Raw genomic sequence first — 19,892 nt, 5'->3', positions numbered from 1 at the left:
ACAGATGATTTCACAAGATGAATGAGACCTGGAGCATTTTTGTTAGGGTGGAGCTTAACAGGTCTGAGAAAATTATTTTAACAAACATTACAAAATCTATGAAATATACTAAAATGTTTGAATAACAAAATATGAGTTGTATGCAGCCCTGCACATCAACAGGAATCAATTTACATTTGGATTTCACCCGACCATTAAGAATAACACTCATTGGACTCACGGGTGTTGAACCAAAATAAAATTATTTTTAGAATCCGACGTTTGTAATGAGATAACGGCTGGTGCGTAACCATACAATTTGACGAGTAATGTTACTTACAATACGACATAAAATGGTTCTGTTCAAAACTGCGGATGAGAATGAGGATGGACAATTCTAAACAATTGATAAATGCTTTGAAAGGAAATGATGAATACTATATGTAAAAAAGAATTGTTGGCAATTCTCATATATCTAGAAGAAAAAAAGTTTAACCCGGCGTTTATGTTTCAACTCACTTTTAAAAATTGATTTTATAATTGAATGTTAATGTTAAGATAATAACGTGTCAAGTTATTGTCGTTTACCGCTTCTTATTTGCGTTGATGCCAGGTCCATGACTGGACTACCACCTCTTAAAGTCACGGTAAACACTGTTCCTGGAAGTAGAATGGTCAGTCCGACCTCAGCTTCAAAGATACCCCCTGTATCCTCAATGGCATCACTTGGTTCAGCCTCCATGCCATAGAAGAAGAGTCCAGCGACAGGTTTCCATTGGATAAAAGCCGATGATGACGTAACATCAGACACCAATATCTCTCCTTCAGCAATTGCCTCTAGAAAATAACCAATGATATACAGCATGTATACTAACTGACTATCTTTTTACATACTGTACATATATCTAACATTTTGCTGCTACACACTGTGGCCCGAATTCACAAAGGAGGTTTGTCGACAAACCTTGGTTTTCGTACGTCATATGACGCGTTTTACGCGTTTTTTACAAACCTGGTTTGAAAAGAACAAAAGGAGGTTTGGCGAAACAAAAGGAGGTTTGAGCTCAAACCTTGGTCTGAGCTCAAACCTTGCTTTGTGAATTCGGGCTTATGTGTTCGATTAAGAACATGACGAATGGCAGAAGGGGAAAAATACGAAGGACATTGAAATGAAGAAATAAAAACGACAGGAATCTTATCAAATTATGAAGTAAATATATATTTATGCATATATATATATATATATATATATATATTAATGTTTTTGTTTTAGTTTTTTGTTTGGTTTTGGGTCTTTGTGCGGGGTTTGGGACTTTCCTTCGGGGGAACCGGATGTTATCTATTAAAATTACTTCCTTCAAAAGTGCACAATTGCGTTACCTGTAGTAACGGTTATATTCAATGAACGTCCAGCGCCCTCAGTAGTCCATGGTGTGACAACTATTGTGCATTGTTCTTCAGGTTTGAGTCCGGTTATCAGATGTGTCGTGTCGATGGTGTTGGTTGGATATCCACCCACGCTTCTTTGGGATGATTTGATAACATCCACAGTGTAGTAGTCCCATGATGACCCTGCTGCTGTCGCCCAAGAAATGTTGATGTAGGACGGACTATTCTGAACAGTGATAGATTCTATTCCTGATCCATGCTGTGAAATAATAATAGTACATTTACGATAATCATTTGAAGAAAAGAAAATTAATTACATTAATAAACAGTGGCGTATACACAGGAAGCACGGGGTGCGTCCCCCACCCCTTCAAATGATGAAAGAATGAAAAAGAAAGAAAAGCTTGAAGAAAAAAAAGAAAATGCATTGAAAAAGTAAAAATGAGGACAACTTGGACATTTTGGACCAGCTTCCCCACCTCCTAACCAGTAGCCTTCGCATTTATATTACCTGTTTGTTTTTCACTGGTATATAAATCAACAAATCGAATACCCCCCTCCCCCTCCCCCCCCCAAAAAAAAAAAAAATAATAATAATAATAATAAATAATAATAATAATAATAAAAATAAAAATCATAGACATTACAGTCATGGTCGAAGGCTATAATGAAAACCAGAGTCATAGCTTTTAGTGGGGATGGTATACACCGTGCAAAAGTTTATACGACTAGGATCAATAGAGTAGTAGAGGAGGTTCAAAGGTGGGCAGAGGAGTTGGGTAAAGCAGGGAAGAAACCATATAAAGAAAGCTAAATGATCCCCCATCTCTTTCTCTCCCTCTTTCATTTCATTCCTGTTATCTAATAATTTAAAGCTTATATCTGCCGTAGTTTACAGGAGGGATTAGACTGCCCTGCAAGGTCACTGGACAGGTGGTTATCTCATGAACTCTGCTCTCAGTTAACATAAGAAAAAGAGGATTATGGGGGACCAATGGTCACCGATTAGGCATTGTTTGTTATATAGAGGGCGCACGTAGCTGCAAGTAGTGCAGTGGGCCTTTAATAGGCGATTTATAAACGTTGCATATCATAAAAACTCTCTAAATCAACAAGAGTGGACATCCATATTTTAGGATCCATATAATGTATCATTTCATGTCGATTGGATATCAACGCTCAAACATGAACATAGTAGGGATATCCTCTCAAAATAGTAATACAGATAACTCGTTTAGAATGATTTCACTATAATTTAGAATGGATTCCACTCTAAAACAAATGGATCCGGTCCTAATAGAGTGGATTTCTACTATTCTACATTTAGGTACTCGTTTTCAAAGTAGATGGTTTGGCAAATATAACTTAGTTTTGCTGGAAATTAAGAGTAAGTCTGGGGTTTTTCTGTGTACTTTTACTTTCCATTAGCTAGAACTGAAAGCATGTAACCTATATTCAAATTAAAGTTTTATCTTCGTTTGCTGTCCAACATGGCTACCTCAAATAAACACAGGCCAACTAGTCCCCGACAGTGTAAAACAAATAATTGATGTACAATGAACTAACAAAATGGCCATTACAGTCAGCAACTTAATTATTCATACCTCTTATACATTTCGTGTCTTTCTTGAATACTTGAATGTAAGCTTTAATATGTCACATTCTCAATAAACAAAATCGAGAAAACTCTATTTTTCACACGCTTTGAAAATAACAAACTTGGTAAGGGTGTGTAATATAGTTAATTTTATCCCCCGGCAGTACTTTGGATTCAGCAGCGTCCGCCACTTCATATTCTTGTGTGCGCTCTAACTGCCACATTCCTTCACGGATTTCTTTCAAATTTGTATGGAGGTGTATCTTGGTGATGCCGCCCACATAGTCCGGGAGCCAGGGGTCAACCTAGCTGGAAAGGAAACCAATTTTCATGTGCACGGATGTAAAGATCGCATAGCCCCATATAACAAATTGACATTTCCACCAATAATGAGATTTGAGAGAAATATATTAACACATTTAGTAATTAGAACGGAGAATATTCAAGGTAAAATTTCTGTAATATCATAATATCATCTCTTCTTTCATTCGAATCATTATCATTATCATCATCATCATCATCATCTTCATCATCTTCATCATCATCCGCATCTGCATTGTCAATATCATCGTCATTAAAATTCGTATATTCAATTATCTATCCGTTCTGCTTAATAAAAGTGTTAATCTGTTTCATGACTTTTGTCTCGGGCTGTCGTATTATCAAGCAATCTGCTTAAAATGAAAGTCCTTCTTCCGCAAATAGTGATATAATGTTTGAGGAAATTTAGCAGTCATGACAGTTTATTATATCATTTTTGATAATAACAATAATATTGTTATATATATTTGCTTATTTATCATTCGTTGTCAGAAAAATACTAGTGGCGATCTATACGTCATCATTTTGTTTCCACCTTCGAACATAAGGATGACACAAAAATCGCTGCCACTGCATGCCGGGGGATACGTTCGCATTGCACGGCAATGCATATTGCGATATTTCTAGTTTAATGTATTTTCACCGGCCAACTTGGGGTAATTTTCAAGTTCAAGTTTATTTTACAAAACAGAACTTCCCATAAATGACAACATTAGAACATAATATGAAATATACTCAAAGTATGATATTATATAATCAAGTCTCTGTAGAGACGTCGAAATTAATCGTATTAAAGTCACACTGTAGTAGTTATAGCAGTGAGTTCCGGGACGGCCATAGGTTTTGTACACGAATATTTTCGTACTATTTCTAATTGACTCGTGTACATTAACTTTGACATTAACCTACAACAAGCAACCATCGACCAAACCTCCCCGCTCTCATTTAAAAATGCAGTTACTAAAGAACTTTTTTTCCAAAATGTAATCGTCCACCCTCCCCCACCTCCAGGCAAAACTCTTCTTCGGAATATTTAGGAGGAAAATAATCCAAGATCCAAGATCCAAGATCCAAGTAGCTACAAGTAGGACAGTGAGTAGTTATAGCAGTGAGTTCCGGGACGGCCATAGGTTTTGTTCACGAATTTGTTCGTACTTATACTATTTCTAATTGACTCGTGTACATTAACTTTGACATTTTTTCGAGAAAAAAATGACTTATAACACGCGTGTCTATGGGGTTTTGACGAGGTCTTGACTTTTCGAATTTAATTAGGGATTTCTCATTTTGGACTTGGATAAAAACTGACTTATAACACGCGTGTCATTGTGATTGTGACTTTATGAATTTTACTTAGGGATTTTTTTTTTATTTTGGACTTAGTTTTTTTTCGAGCAAAATGTATCTTACAAAACGTGTTTCTATGTGAATTTTGACATTTTGAATTTTAATTAAAGATTTTTAGGAATTATTGACGTTTTGAAAAGTGCATGATAGGTATTTTATTTGTGGAACTGACTTTTAACACGAGTGTCTATGGAATTTTGACTTTTTGACTTTCTTTCTACCGGTATACTTTGTGTTTGACTTGCTAAGGAACGTTTACAACGCCGTTGTAGGTTGGATCAATATCTATTGTTCGATCTTACTGTGATCCTCGCATGGCAACGCGGGGAAGCATATTGTAGCCTATATGTGTAAAGGGTATTGATTTTGTATACCGGTAGGCCTAGTGTCTTTTGTATTTGAATTACCTCTTTTCAGCAATAGAACCGTTGTTTCTAATTGATCGTGTATTGAGTTAATGAACCTCTCAACAGACTTTCGACAAATGTAGCTTGTTTTACTCCGACCTGTTCATACCGCCGAGTTCTTTGGACTTTCACACAACACTTTGATATATAGTTCAAGCCTATGTTTGGACTCTCTCAAAACATCATCAAACAAGATTTGAATACAAAGATAAGAACTGTAATTTAGTCATGCAACTAGTGAACAGAGATAAAATATACAAAACATTTTTAACTAGAGAAATAGAACCCAAGTCACATTATTTTATGGCACACGTTCTTTTTTTTTTGCATCTCCCCTGTATACCCCTTCCTCCTTCTCCTCCGAGAAGAAAAAAGAAAACTTCGAGAATAATTATGTAACAGAGATTTTACGGTATTACATGTGAGTAGATAATTATGTCTTTATTCCTGTTGCTATAAAGCAAATGTGACTTACTACTTCTTCTTTTCCATTCTTTCCTTCAGCATGATCAGTTAGTTTAACCGTGCATTTAACCTATCGAGTTGACTTTGTTGAATGGTACAAATTAATTTGTACCTTTGAGATTCCCAAATATTGTCATACGTCCTTATTTGAACCACAAGTTCATTGTCCATAGTTTGTGTTATCACCATAAAGTCATCATTTTGAAGATGAAAAAGTTCACTAACTGGATCGCATTCTTCTTGCATGTAATACCGTAAAATCTCTGTTACATAATTATTCTCGAAGTTTTTTTTTTCTTCTCGAAGGAGAAGGAGGAAGGGGTATACAGGGGAGATGCAACAAAAGAACGTGTGCCATATGAGCAATAGACTGGATGTTCTAAAAAAGACGTTGATTGATCATGAAGCTGAGATGAATAATAGTTAATAATAGAATGTTAGACCTCAAATAGAGAGTGGGTGCTCTAGAAAAGTTGGTGATGAAGCATAAAGCTGAATGATCCGTCAAATGCGTTGTGTATAATACGATACGGCGTTGTGGCGTTACATTGCGGCGTTACGGAATGTTACGGCGCTAGACTGCGGATTTACGGCGTTACATTACGGATTTACGACGTTATCTACGGCGTTACGTATCAAATAACAAAATATATCAAATGACAAACTATAATTATAAAGATTCAATTTCCTTTGAATCAAATCCGATTTAAACATCAACGAGTCAACACGAACACTTTCGATATGTCCAAGCGTTACGCTTGCTATAGTCGCAAGTTCGACATGAAGAGGCACGGACAGAATGTACATCCTGATATGAAAGATCATGGGTACGAGACTAAAGATTCCAACGCTGGTGAAGAAACTAGTGAAGATGATATCTCCGAACCACCCTCTAAAAAGCAAAGAGTTGTAGAATCTAGTGATGAATCTGAAACAAGGGATTCAGAAAGAGAAGGAGAGGATGAATCGTCAAAGTCAGAGACACCTGACATGAAAGAACCTGAGGACAACCCTGCTTATCAAGAATGGTTAGAACAGGCCATGACAAACACCGAGGACCTCAGGGACAAAAAATATCAAAAATACATCTCCGATGGTATGATGAAGAAGAAGCTATTAGAAAAGGCTCACGTGAAAGTTCTATGGGCTGTCAAACGCAGCTTTTTCGATCTTTACTCCAACTTCTTGCAGCAGAATGTGTACCTTGGAAGAGCTAACATCAATCATGAAATTATGTCTGACCTCACTGAAATAGTAGAAAACGGCATGAATCTTCGGAAAGCCGTGAAAAGAGTCTTAGCGAGACACGGTTCACAATTCGAGGGCTTATTCCAGTATCAGGATGAGAATGACGATGATAGTGAAGAAGAGACGGAGGGTTCGGATGGAAGCGAAAACTAAGACTTGACATCACCTTGACAAAGAACACTTCGTCGACAACCCTTATAAGAGATGGCAAATTTACTCCACTTCAACATGTACATCGATCGATCTTTCTGCGTTTAAACGTGCATACTTGTACGGGTCCCCCCTAAAAGAGAGAAAACTTTCTTTTATGTTTTAAAGATAGTTATACCTATACACTATGGCCCGAATTCACAAAGCAGGTTTGTCGACAAACCTTGGTTTTCGTACGTCATATGACACGTTTTACGCGTTTTTTACAAACCTGGTTTGTAAAGAACAAAAGGAGGTTTGGCGAAACAAAAGGAGGTTTGAGCTCAAACCTTGGTCTGAGCTCAAACCTTGCTTTGTGAATTCGGGCCTATATGTTTACTGTACAATTATGTTAACAGTTTTTACATATTTACGATGAAATAATACAATAATGTGACTTGGGTTCTATTATTTTTCTCTAGTTAATTTTTTTTTGTATATTCTATCTTTGCTTCCTGGTAACATGACTACATTGCAATTCTTATCTTTGTATTCAACTCCGTTTTGCATAAATTTGTCCACATTGAAACGGAAACAAATAAAGTAAAATAAAGTGAAATATCTGTACTACATATTGTTTTATTTCATGGATGTGTGTATTCTACGTCACAATAGTCGTACAACATACACAGTATGTCCAGAATGAATAGAGTCGAGATGGTGAAAGTATGAAATAAAGTCGAGATGGTGAAAGTATGAAATAGAGTCGATATGGTAAAAGTATGAAATAGAGTCGAGATGGTGAAAGTATGAAATAGAGTCGAGATTGGTGAAAGTATGAAATAGAGTCGAGATTGGTGAAAGTGTGGAAATAGAGTCGAGATTGGTGAAAGTGTGGAAATAGAGTCGAGATTGATGAAAGTGTGGAAATAGAGTCGAGATTGGTGAAAGTATGGAAATAGAGTCGAGATTGATGAAAGTGTGGAAATAGAGTCGAGATTGGTGAAAGTATGAAATAGAGTCGAGATTGGTGAAAGTGTGGAAATAGAGTCAAGATTGGTGAAAGTGTGGAAATAGAGTCGAGATTGGTGAAAGTGTGGAAATAGAGTCGAGATTGGTGAAAGTGTGGAAATAGAGTCGAGATTGATGAAAGTATGGAAATAGAGTCGAGATTGATGAAAGTGTGGAAATAGAGTCGAGATTGGTGAAAGTATGAAATAGAGTCGATATGGTAAAAGTATGAAATAGAGTCGAGATGGTGAAAGTGTGGAAATAGAGTCGAGATTGGTGAAAGTATGAAATAGAGTCGAGATTGGTGAAAGTGTGGAAATAGAGTCGAGATTGGTGAAAGTGTGGAAATAGAGTCGAGATTGATGAAAGTGTGGAAATAGAGTCGAGATTGGTGAAAGTATGGAAATAGAGTCGAGATTGATGAAAGTGTGGAAATAGAGTCGAGATTGGTGAAAGTATGAAATAGAGTCGAGATTGGTGAAAGTGTGGAAATAGAGTCAAGATTGGTGAAAGTGTGGAAATAGAGTCGAGATTGGTGAAAGTGTGGAAATAGAGTCGAGATTGGTGAAAGTGTGGAAATAGAGTCGAGATTGATGAAAGTATGGAAATAGAGTCGAGATTGATGAAAGTGTGGAAATAGAGTCGAGATTGGTGAAAGTGTGGAAATAGAGTCGAGATTGGTGAAAGTGTGGAAATAGAGTCGAGATTGGTGAAAGTGTGGAAATAGAGTCGAGATTGATGAAAGTATGGAAATAGAGTCGAGATTGATGAAAGTGTGGAAATAGAGTCAAGATTGGTGAAAGTATGGAAATAGAGTCGAGATTAATGAAAAGTCTCTATGTCAAATTCATAAAGTCACAATCCCATTGATACGCGTGTTATAAGTCAGTTTTTATCGAAAAAAAAGTCCAAAATGAGAAATCCCTAATTAAATTCAAAAAGTCAAGACCTCGTCAAAACCCCATAGACACGCGTGTTATAAGTCCGTTTTTTCTCGAAAAATGTCAAAGTTAACGTACACGAGTCAATTAGAAATAGTATAAGTACGAAAAAATTCGTGTACAAAACCTATGGCCGTCCCGGAACTCACTGCTATAACTACTCACTGTCCTACTTGTAGCTACTTGGATCTTGGATCTTGGATCTTGGATTATTTTCCTCCTAAATACTCCGAAGAAGAGTTTTGCCTGGAGGTGGGGGAGGGTGGACGATTACATTTTGGAAAAAAGTTCTTTAGTAACTGCATTTTTAAATGAGAGCGGGGAGGTTTGGTCGATGGTTGCTTGTTGTAGGTTGTTCCATGTCTTTACAGTCCTTGGGAAATATGAGTTGGCATAGACGTCCGAGTTGGTGTGGCGAATTTCAAATTGGTTGGAGTGTCCTCGTCTACGTCTGTCTGGCTTAGGGTTAGTGTGAGATTGGTAGTCGATGTCGAGTTGTCCCTGATCATTTTGAAGAGGCAGGTAAGACTGTGTGCTTCCCTTCTGTCTTTCAGAGATCCACAGTTGAGTTGGTTGAGTAGCTTGGTAACGCTGGTGTCCCATCCATAATTATTGGTGACAAAACGTGCAGCCTGAACTTTCTCGACAGCATAGGTGTTTTGGGCTGTATAAGGGTCCCATGCTGCAGTGGCGTAGTCAAGGTGTGGACGTACAAGAGTAAGATACAACTTTTCTTTAACATTAGATGAGCAGTGATGGAAGTTGCGTCTTAGGAAGTTAAGGACCCTTGAGGCTTTGCCGGTTGCATAATGAGTCTGGCTATTCCAGCGTAGGTCTTTCTGGATATTGATGCCAAGGTATCGGGTCTGGTTCGTTTCCTCCAGGGTAACATCAAGGATTTTGTAGGAGTTAGTACCCGGTGTTCTCTTTCTTGAAACACGCATGTTTTTGCATTTAGAGGGATTGAAATGCATGCCCCAAGTCTTGGACCACTGGACCATAGTATCTTGCTCCCTCTATAAAACAAAAATCCCAAATCGGTGACCATTGGTCCTCCATGATCCTCTTTGTCTTATGTTCATTGAGAGCTGAGTTGATAAAGTAACCACCTGTCCAGTGACCTTGCAGTGTAGTCTTATCCCTCATATAAACTAGTACAGATATGCTTTAAATGGTAGGTTATACAGGGTGGAATTTGAGAAACCTATTAAAGACCGTCAATACTACTGGGCCAGAGGGGATAAGACCACATAGCGAAGTCACTGACAGGTGGCTATCTCATTAACTCAGCTCTCAACTAACTATAAGAAAAAGAGGATCATGGGGGACCAACAGGCACCAATTGGGGAGGTTTTCTATATAGAGGGAGCAAGTAGCTACAAGTAGGACAGTGGGGCTTTTAAAAGCTTAGCTTGCAGATTATAGGATCCCCTTAATAAAAACCAGTATTTGATTGAAGTTATTAATTAGGATAAACTTCATGTGTTTTCTTTGTAAACAATATAATTATGTCTTTCTTATGTACGTATTATTCAACTAATAAGTGATGGGGAAAGAATAAAAACAGAAGAAAAAAAACTATGTGAAAATGTAAAAAAAAAAAAAAAAAAAAAAAAAAACTTTTTAATAATTGTTGTCGTACTTACCGAGGGAGAACAGAAGATGAGAAGCGAAGTAATGACACTAATTATGTAACGAAGATTTATAACTTTCGAAATCAAAGCCATGGCAAATAGTAGCATTCATGAAGCCTTTACTCCTCGGTACCAAAATGTCAAAGTGGGTGTTTTCTTTATTACTGGTCCTAGTTATTGAATTCTACAACCAATCAAAATTGCGCAAGAAAAATACTCATCTGGCGATAGCATCAACCGTAAACAAACTCGGGTATGATTAATACATTGATATCAATGTACGTTTGGTATCATGTTAGGTACGGTTAAAGGTAATACAAAGTTTTGGTATGGGGTCATGAATTTGGTTAAAATTAACATATTGGAAGCATATGCGATCTGACAATATTCAGTGATCGTTGTCGCGGTTAAAATATAGTCTCAAGTTATGAAATTGTAAATAATAAACTTGTTATGTTGTATAGCTCCCTCTCAAGGTCAAGATATAAATTAAGCTATAAAACAATGGTTCATGACTAAAATCGACCGATCAGCTATTCCCGTTTGGAAATTATATATCACAACTACATATTCTGAGATTTTCATGGTCGCAGCTACCATCGTACGGCCGTAGTCGCTATTTGAAATTTATCAAAATTTACCGGGAGCACCGGTATATTTTTATATTCAATTTTTCTCGAAAGCAGAAGTATTTCAGGGGCAAAATTTTCTAATGTTTATAATACATCCACAGGGGCATCCAAATATGTCAAAATTGTGAAGAATCACTATCCACCCAATTTTCAAAATTTCCCAAAACTTTGTATTACCTTTAAGTAAGTCTGAGTTCAAAGTACGAATTATAACCGCTGGCAATTGAGTTGCCGCATGTGTAAGTTTATGCAAAGGAATGTATTTCCGGGCAATAAAGTGATAAATCTTTGACAATGAGACAATGAGTTACGTTGCGGGCTACTCTAAATAGTCCGGCAGCCAAACCCGGATTTGGGGCCTAACCTTGTTTTGGTGAAATAAGTTTTTTTTTTAATGGATTCTGATTGTCTAGGTATCCACTGTGAACAAGCAAAAAACTGGAGCTCTGTCAGCCTTGAGCAATTTGAGATATAAGCAAAAACAAAATGGCCGCCAAAATGGCGTTTTCTGCTCTAAAAATATGTGAAAATGTATACTTTGTCATGTTTTATTTCTACATTTAGAACCCTTTTCTGATTTCTTTTACCAGATATGATATATATGATCCATATTTTGATAATTCTAAACGTGGTTTTAGATGGCAGAGCAATTTATACATTTATACAGGGTGATTCATAAAAAAGTGTAAAAGAGATTGGCTGTTTGCGATTTCTACTTCGATAACAAGCAATCAATGTATACACACTCTGGCAACATATTTGTGATGTATATAATCTGCATTTTAATTGAAGCTAATTGATGTCGCCTATCATCATATCGCCTTTAGCAATTTGTGATTATAAGCAAAAACAAAATGGCCGCCAAAATGACGTTTTCTGCTTTAAGAATATGTGAAAATGTATACTTTGTCATGTTTTATTGCTGCATTAAGAACGCTTTTCTGATTCTATTTAACCAGATATGATATATATGATATATATTTTGATAATTCTAAACGTGGTTTTAGATGGCAGAGCAATTTATACATTTATACAGGGTGATTCATAAAAAAGTGTACAAGAGATTGGCTGTTTGCGATTTTTACTTCGATAACAAGCAATCAATGTATTGTATACACATATACGCTGCATTTTAATTAAATCTAATTGATGTAGCCTATCATCTCAAAGCAAATGTATTTGTAGAGATACCCTGTTGAACATACACACACACATCTATGATGAACTGCTACGATTCAAGAAGTGTGCAGCTGTAGAGGCAGGGAAAAACACTGAACTGACAGCAATATCAAGTGCTGAAGATGGTCTTGTTCAGATCATAGTTGACAACTTCCCGTGCAGTTCTCATGACCCAGCCAGATACAAGCATGTACCATGATGATCAGCAAGAGATTTCACAACTGAAGAAGACTGAGATGTCTAGAGATATTGACTACAAGCTTGACATCATGAGATACAATAGTCCAAGAAAACCAGATATGCCACCTGTCAAGAACCAAGTTCCACCACTTAGTGTTCTCGCTCATATGGTTTCTAGACAGAGACCTAATGAATGTGACCGCAGGTTCTTGACAGATGTTGTGCAGCGTGATAACTGTCCTGAATTCAATGGATATAATACGCATTTATGTCGCAATCAAGGGGAAGCCACACAACCGAAAAATAAAGCAGCGTATCTATCGTTGATTGATATGCCACCAGCACATCCAGACACAATAATGACAGCCATGAGCAAATCACAGCAGTTAAACAGAGAAAACTGGTCAATGTTTCACTGTCTTCACTGCAGATCAACAACTGTACAGGGTTGCAGTAGAGGTACAACCTGATCAAACCAGTACTGATAATGATGCTCTATGTACGGGCTGAACGAGAACTAAAGTGATTGGCCTCTACACCTGGAGGCAGTGAGGCTTATGATGCTTTGCGTCGGGACATGTAAACTACGCGCGATATCGGTTATTCTACCTTCGACGCATGGAAGCCCTACCAGGAGATGCACTCCAGTATTCCATGAAAAAGGTCTCATGTGATGAGACACACTCAAGGCTTATGGAATGGCATATGGAGCGACATGTACGATACAACTCTCCATTGGTAAGCAAGGCATGTCTGTTCAACTGTGTGTTGTATATGATTGTTGATGTATCTTCTTTATACCTTTGGATCAAGAGCAACAGTGGAATGCAGAACTATCTAAGATTGTATGGTCCATTTTCCATAGTTAAAGGAGAATCCTATGAGTAGCTCGAGGGAGAATGCCAGGCAAGTTTTGACTGAGTTCTAAGCTTAAATTTTGTGTGTGCCCATCTACCAAGATTTGTGTTGTTTTATTACTCGTGAAACATTCCTCACAATATGACCAGAGGCAGAGGAAAGCCCAACTCTTCTCCTGGCAAATTCCTGCCTACTTCACAAAAAGGTCAAGGTCAGGCCATGCCATCACCAAAACAGCCTTTTATTCCCCACAAGGGAATAGATCGCACAGTTAAAGCGAAACAAGGAATGTTGGACTCTTCCATAACCAAAGAAGGTGTCTTCATCGACGTGCAAAGTGTTCATGACCAGCTGGGGAATATTGGAGTAGCTCAAGATGATCTGGCCATTATCATCGGGAATGCTGTTGAGACAGCTGTCAAGGCAGCAATACCTGCAATTGTGAGGGCAGTGAGAGAAGCCTGTGTTGCCTCTGTGAAGGAGGATATCAACCCACACCTACTTCGCAGCCAATTTGAGAGGGATGAAGTTGACCAGCAGATGCGGAGGGAAAACCTTCGTATCATAGGACTCACAGAAGGGCAGGTAGGACAAGCGGAGACAGAAGAAAATGCAGGTGAATCAGAAGAGGCCTTGATGGGCAAAGTTTGTCAGCTGGCAGAAGAGGTCGGAGTGAACATCACTCCAGATGACATTTCTACATGCTATCGGGTTGGAAAGCCAAGAGTGGGAGGAGGAGGAGCTCGCCAAACGATCGTTCGGCTCATATCTCGGCGAAAGAGGGACGAAATATACAATCGGAAATATGCTTTGAAGGGAAAAACTTCCTACAAGGGCGTTTTTGTTAACGATGATCTTACCCCCCTGCGATACTCTGTGCTGAGAAGCGCAAAAAACTCTCCACTTGTTAAAAATATTTCCACAAAAAATGGAAATATCGTTTGCAAAATGCAGGATGACACTTTCAAAGTCATCAAAACACCGGATGACCTGTTTGATGTTGGGCTAACCGACATCAAATACGAAGATTTTAAACTCTCCATAATGTAAATGACTTATAAATATGATGAGCAACAAATGTTTTATTATTTAAATGGAACAAAATGAGACATCTGTAATTCAATCACATAATGTTAGCCCTCATTTATTTGATAATACATTATCAGAGCAAATGTTACATTCATTCTGTATTTCACATGTTAATATCAGATCTCTTAATAAGAACTTTGATAATCTAAATTTGTTATATGAAGATACATTAAAAACAAAATTTGATATAATTGCCTTATCAGAAGTGTGGAATGTTTCAAACAAAGGTATTTTAGGTTTAAATGATTATGTCCTTGAGGTAAAGTGTAGAACAGGTGGCACAAGGGGTGGAGGAGTTGGAGCTTACATTCACTCTTCATTAAAATATGTTATTCTTGACCATGAAGTCACTCACACAGAAAGTCTCTGGTTAGAAACTGACCTGAATGGTAGGAAAATTACTGTAGGTATTATTTATCGTAAGCCCAATACTGATATTGATCAATTTCAAAACTCCTTGCTTGTAACATTAGAAAGATTGAAAATTGATAAAGCAAATGTAGTTTTACTTGGAGATTTTAACATTAATGTACTACACAAGGAAGGAATAGATATGAAAGCAGAACAATTTTTAACTTCTTTACAATGTTTGGGTATGCAGCAACTAATCACTTCACCAACAAGAGTAACTAAAACAACTTCCTCTCTTATTGACCATGTGTACACTAATGTAACAATTTCTTCTATTCATGCTGGAGTTATAGAAACTGATATATCAGATCATTTCCCTACCTTTGTTGGATTTGAGCATCTTAGAAAGGCAAGTAAAACAAGCCACAAAAAGTCTGTGTTTCGTACCTTCAGAAATTATGATATTAATAAATTCCATGATGATCTAGGTAAAGTTGATTGGAACAATGTAAGTGGTTGTACAAAATTAAATGAGTCGTACTCTGTATTTTACGACTTGTTTACGCAAGTCTGTGACAAGCATGCACCAATTATATCATCAACTTCGAAGAACCTAAAAAAGGGGGAAAATGCTGGGAGAAAACCATGGATGACTAATGCTATTTTAAAATCAGTCAAGAAGAAGCACAAGTTGTATTTGAAACTAAAGGCATCAAATTTCCAACAGAAAGACGAGGAAGAATACAAGAGGTATAGAAATGTTCTAACTACAGTTCTACGAAATGCAAAGAGACAATATTATAGTAACCTCTTCTTCATTAATAAGAATGATAGTCGTAAAACGTGGAGAACAATTAACGAGTTGTTGAGTGGTGGAAATGTCAAATATAAAGTGACCAATGTAGAGAAATTATTAAGCTCAGGTGATGGAGAAAATAGAGTGATAACTTCTGACAATGAAATAGCTAACGAATTTAACAACTTTTTTGTAAACATAGGTCCAAAGCTGGCAAAGGAAATACCACCAGTGAATTCTGACTTTACAGAATATTTAGGATATAGAACAGAAAAATCACTATTTTTAAAACCAATAACAGAGAATGAATTGAAATGCCACTTACAGACTTTAGATACAAAAAAAGCATGTGGCTATGATAATTTGCCGGCAAGATTGTTGAGGGATGCTGCCCTATACATTTCAAGCTCATTAACATATATTTTCAATCTTTCCATAGAAAGAGGTAAATTTCCAGACGCACTGAAAGTAGCAAAAGTGACACCTATTTATAAAAAGGGGCGAAAAGATCTAGCTGGTAATTACAGACCTATTTCAGTTTTACCTATACTGGGTAAAATCTTTGAGAAAATAATAAATAATCGTGTAATTGACTATTTGGAAGCAAATAATATTTTGTTTCAACACCAGTACGGTTTCCGTAAGAAACATAGCACTAAGTTATCTTTGATTAATCTTACAAATACACTATTGAAATACATTGATGAAGGTAGAACAACAGTTGGCATCTTTATTGACTTTCAAAAGGCATTTGATACTATAAACCACAGCATTCTCCTCAAAAAATGTCACACTATGGAATACGTGGGTTAGCCTTGCAATGGTTTGAAGATTATTTGTGTAAACGATCACAGTTTATACAATATAAAGACAAAATGTCTTTGAAATTGAATATAACATGTGGTGTCCCTCAAGGCTCCGTTCTTGGACCAACATTATTTTTACTATATATAAATGACTTACCTAACTCCACAAAATTTTTCAATTTCAGATTATTTGCTGATGACTCAAATCTTTTTCATACTTTTAATCCTAGACAAAAAGAAATTGATTTAGAAATTGTAAGTGAAAATTTAATGAAGGTGCAGGAATGGTGTAATGCAAATGAAGTCACCATTAACTTACAGAAAACAAACTATATGATTATGAAATCCAAAGCTAGATCAGTAGACAAAAAGGGATCTGTGAGAATATCAAGATCAAATATTAAAGAGGTATCTGTTGCATCATTTGTAGGAATTGAAATTGATTGTCACCTTTCATGGAAAGAACACATTCAGACGATAAACAAATGCATAAGAAAGAAAGTAGGTATTCTGTTTAAACTGAGACATTTTGTTCCCAAGAATATACTTGTGTTATTATATAAGGCTTTTATACAGCCTCACCTCTCTTATGGAGTAGAAGTATGGGGGAGCACTTACAAAAGTAATCTAAATTGTATATATTTAAGTCAAAAAATGGCAATGAGAGCAATTACATTCAGTCTACTTAGAACAGACTCCAAAGCTCTTTTCCAAAGTCTAAACATTTTAAATATTTTTCAACTTCATGAACTTCTTGTATCAACATTTATGTACGATTTGGTAAAAGGTTTTTTACCACACTCTTTAGTGGATTATTGTCAGATGATACAGCATAGATATGCAACTAGGAGAAAAGAAAGTGGCTTACTTTATCAGCCAAAATGTAAGACAACGCAAGGGCAATTTTGTATTTCGTTTGTAGGAACAAAGCTGTGGAATGATCTGCCAGATGAAATTAGATTAAAAACATCAAGGTTATCTTTTCGGAGACATCTTTCCACCTACCTTCTATGTAAATGACATGGGCTCAATCCCACCCCTTCCTTTTATATTACTTGTCTTCCTTTTATATATGTATACACTTATATCGGCCTTAAGCTTTTACAGGATTTGTGCATGTACGTACATGAGTATGATTATTTTTATTAATACATCCTTTTCATTTTTATGAACACATTGATGATTTTATTTCTTCAAAGATTTGTTTTCTTTCATTATAATGCTTTACGCTTAAGCTTTGTTATTTTTTATTTGTTCATTTTAGTAAAGAAAAAAAGTTACATGATATTGTATTATTTTGCTGTATATATGTAAATACAAAACAAACAAGTTTTACATTCATATGTAAAAACAAATTAACAGAAAAAAAACTTGCCAAAGAATGGAACTAGGCTCGACTAGCACTTGTGCTAACTTCTAGTTCCAATTAACAACTTCACCTTAACATAGTAATATGCATATTTAAGTATATATCTTTTGTACATTTAATAGTATGCAGATGTATGTCTACAAAATATTGTTTTAGAACCATTACTGTTCAATCGACATTACTCTTATGTTATGTATACATGTATCAGTATTATTATTATTATCTGTCATTATTGTGATGTGTTGTTGTTAATAAATTCAAATTCAAATTCAAATTCAACATGGGCATGGTATCGCTGGTGTGATTGGCATCCCTCTAAATCCAGAAACTCTCAAGACCAGCATGGGCCCTTAGCTTGCACATATGTATCAGACTTGTGGAAGACGTTCCAACTCTGACAGACAAGTCGGCTAGTTCTAAAACAGTGCACAAAGAAGAGGCTCCAGCAAGGATATCTGCAGACCATGGTGACAGAGACTGGTTGTGCAGAAAACTGGATGTGAGCATCGATCCAATGGACCCAAAGAAGCACCCAGCGAACATTGTCAATGTGGTCAATGGACAGATCGCTCCTGAATCAGTGAATGTTGACAGAGTAGTTGAAACTGGTGCTCAGTAAATGGGTGAATTTGAACGGAAATTGCCTGGAGGTTTCTACGACACAATTTCAAAGAAAGTTCAAACCATGGCTGTCATGAAGAAATCAATTGTCAGAATTGACGTAGGCGATTCCAAGGTATACGATACCAAGTTGATATACTCTCGCGTGATAGGTCTACAAGCAAGTTCCAGAGATGTTGAATTTCATGATGTAATGTCATGCGAGCTGTCGCCAGTTCCTACAGCTCTGTTTGATGAGTCTGGAGATATGGATATCTCGAAGTCCAAGGCCGCTTTGAAGAACCAGAGACAAAGGTTGAAATATCAGCTAGACACGCGACACTTGAAGAAACGTGTAGAGTGATCGATGGATGTGCTCTCCTTTGGATTCCTAATTGGCCTTCATCATCACCAACACGACAACCAACAGTGATGGACTTTGTATCGAAATTCAAAGGCAAGATTGAAGAGAGACTAAAATCCGGTGATGTGTACTTGGTATTTGACAGGTCAATGATTACAGTACCAAGTGTACAACCAGGATATCGAGAGGCAATGATGGTTGCAGAGTTTTCCAACTGAGTCCAACTTCACCCCTTCCGTCTCAGAAACTGACTCTGACAGTCACAGAGAACAAGAAACAGTTGATTAACATCATTTGTCAACATCTGAAAGGTGATGTAGGTTTCATCATAAAACACAAGCTTGTGATCACCAGCCAAGATGGCACTCCTGTTCAACTAGGTCCAGGTGGTGTTCCGCGATATGGCCACATCTCATGAGGAGGCTGATGTGATTATTGTGCAGCAGGCTATCATGCTTGCAGATGAACGACGATCCATCAGGGTGCTTGCAGACGACACAGATGTCTATGTTCTTCTGCTTCATATTTCTACCAAAAGCAAGGCCTTCAGTCACCCTTGATAATGGAGTCGCCCATCAGAGACAGATCTGTAATCGATATACATGCCACAGTGGACAGACACAGAAACATCATCCCTTTTATGTTAGCAGGTCACCCATTGACAGGTTGTGATACTGTTGGTGCACATTTTGGAGTTGGCAAAGGAACTTTGCTAAAAGTGCTGAGGCAGAAAAATGGGTTCCCATCGCCATCGATTGGCGACATACATGCAGATATGGCCGACGTGATGAAAGATGCAACAGCGCTCATAACATCATGATATGGACAACCCAAGGCTACGGCACTGTCAGATGCCCGACTGAATGTGTGGACTACACGGGTCGGGAAAGCAGGAGCTATCACACTCCAAATCTTGCTGCAATGCCACCAACAACTGAAGCTTTCAAAGATAATGTTAAGCGTGCCCATCTTCAAACATGGATTTGGAAGAGTGCTCCGGAATTGAATCCATGGACATTGGATCCCACTGCATTTGGTTACATGAAAGACGAAGCAACAAAGTCACTCATCCCGGTAACTATTCCACCAAATGTGAAACTTGCACCTGCAAACATACTAAGACTTATACGTTGCAATTGTGCAAGTGACAACCCATGCAAATCATCAGGATGTGGATGCAACAAAGCCAAATTAGCTTGC

At 37.2% G+C, this 19,892-nt stretch overlaps 1 protein-coding gene across 4 annotated transcripts in view; it reads right to left on the bottom strand.

Moving 5' to 3' along the window:
- Window positions 1-19,892, bottom strand: part of LOC105442491 (receptor-type tyrosine-protein phosphatase eta-like) — a 41,734-nt gene that overhangs the window by 12,041 nt on the left and 9,801 nt on the right. Inside the window, exons 1-3 of one of the 4 annotated variants that reach the window (XM_030996143.1) lie at window positions 10,481-10,658; window positions 1,360-1,627; window positions 568-816 (exon numbers count right to left, since the gene is read on the bottom strand). In XM_030996143.1, coding sequence (XP_030852003.1) covers window positions 568-816; window positions 1,360-1,627; window positions 10,481-10,576 — 613 coding nt within the window. In that variant the 5' untranslated portion in view covers window positions 10,577-10,658. Of the gene's footprint in view, window positions 1-567; window positions 817-1,359; window positions 1,628-10,480; window positions 10,659-19,892 lie in introns of those variants that run through there. The other 3 variants (XM_030996140.1, XM_030996141.1, XM_030996142.1) reach the window with 3 other exon arrangements.

This window comes from Strongylocentrotus purpuratus, unplaced genomic scaffold (assembly GCF_000002235.5).
Source record: "Strongylocentrotus purpuratus isolate Spur 01 unplaced genomic scaffold, Spur_5.0 spur5_scaffold_3, whole genome shotgun sequence".
Lineage (NCBI taxonomy): Eukaryota > Metazoa > Echinodermata > Echinoidea > Camarodonta > Strongylocentrotidae > Strongylocentrotus > Strongylocentrotus purpuratus.
The sequence above is the reverse complement of the archived record's forward strand: the minus strand, read 5'-3'. Positions and strand labels throughout refer to the sequence as shown.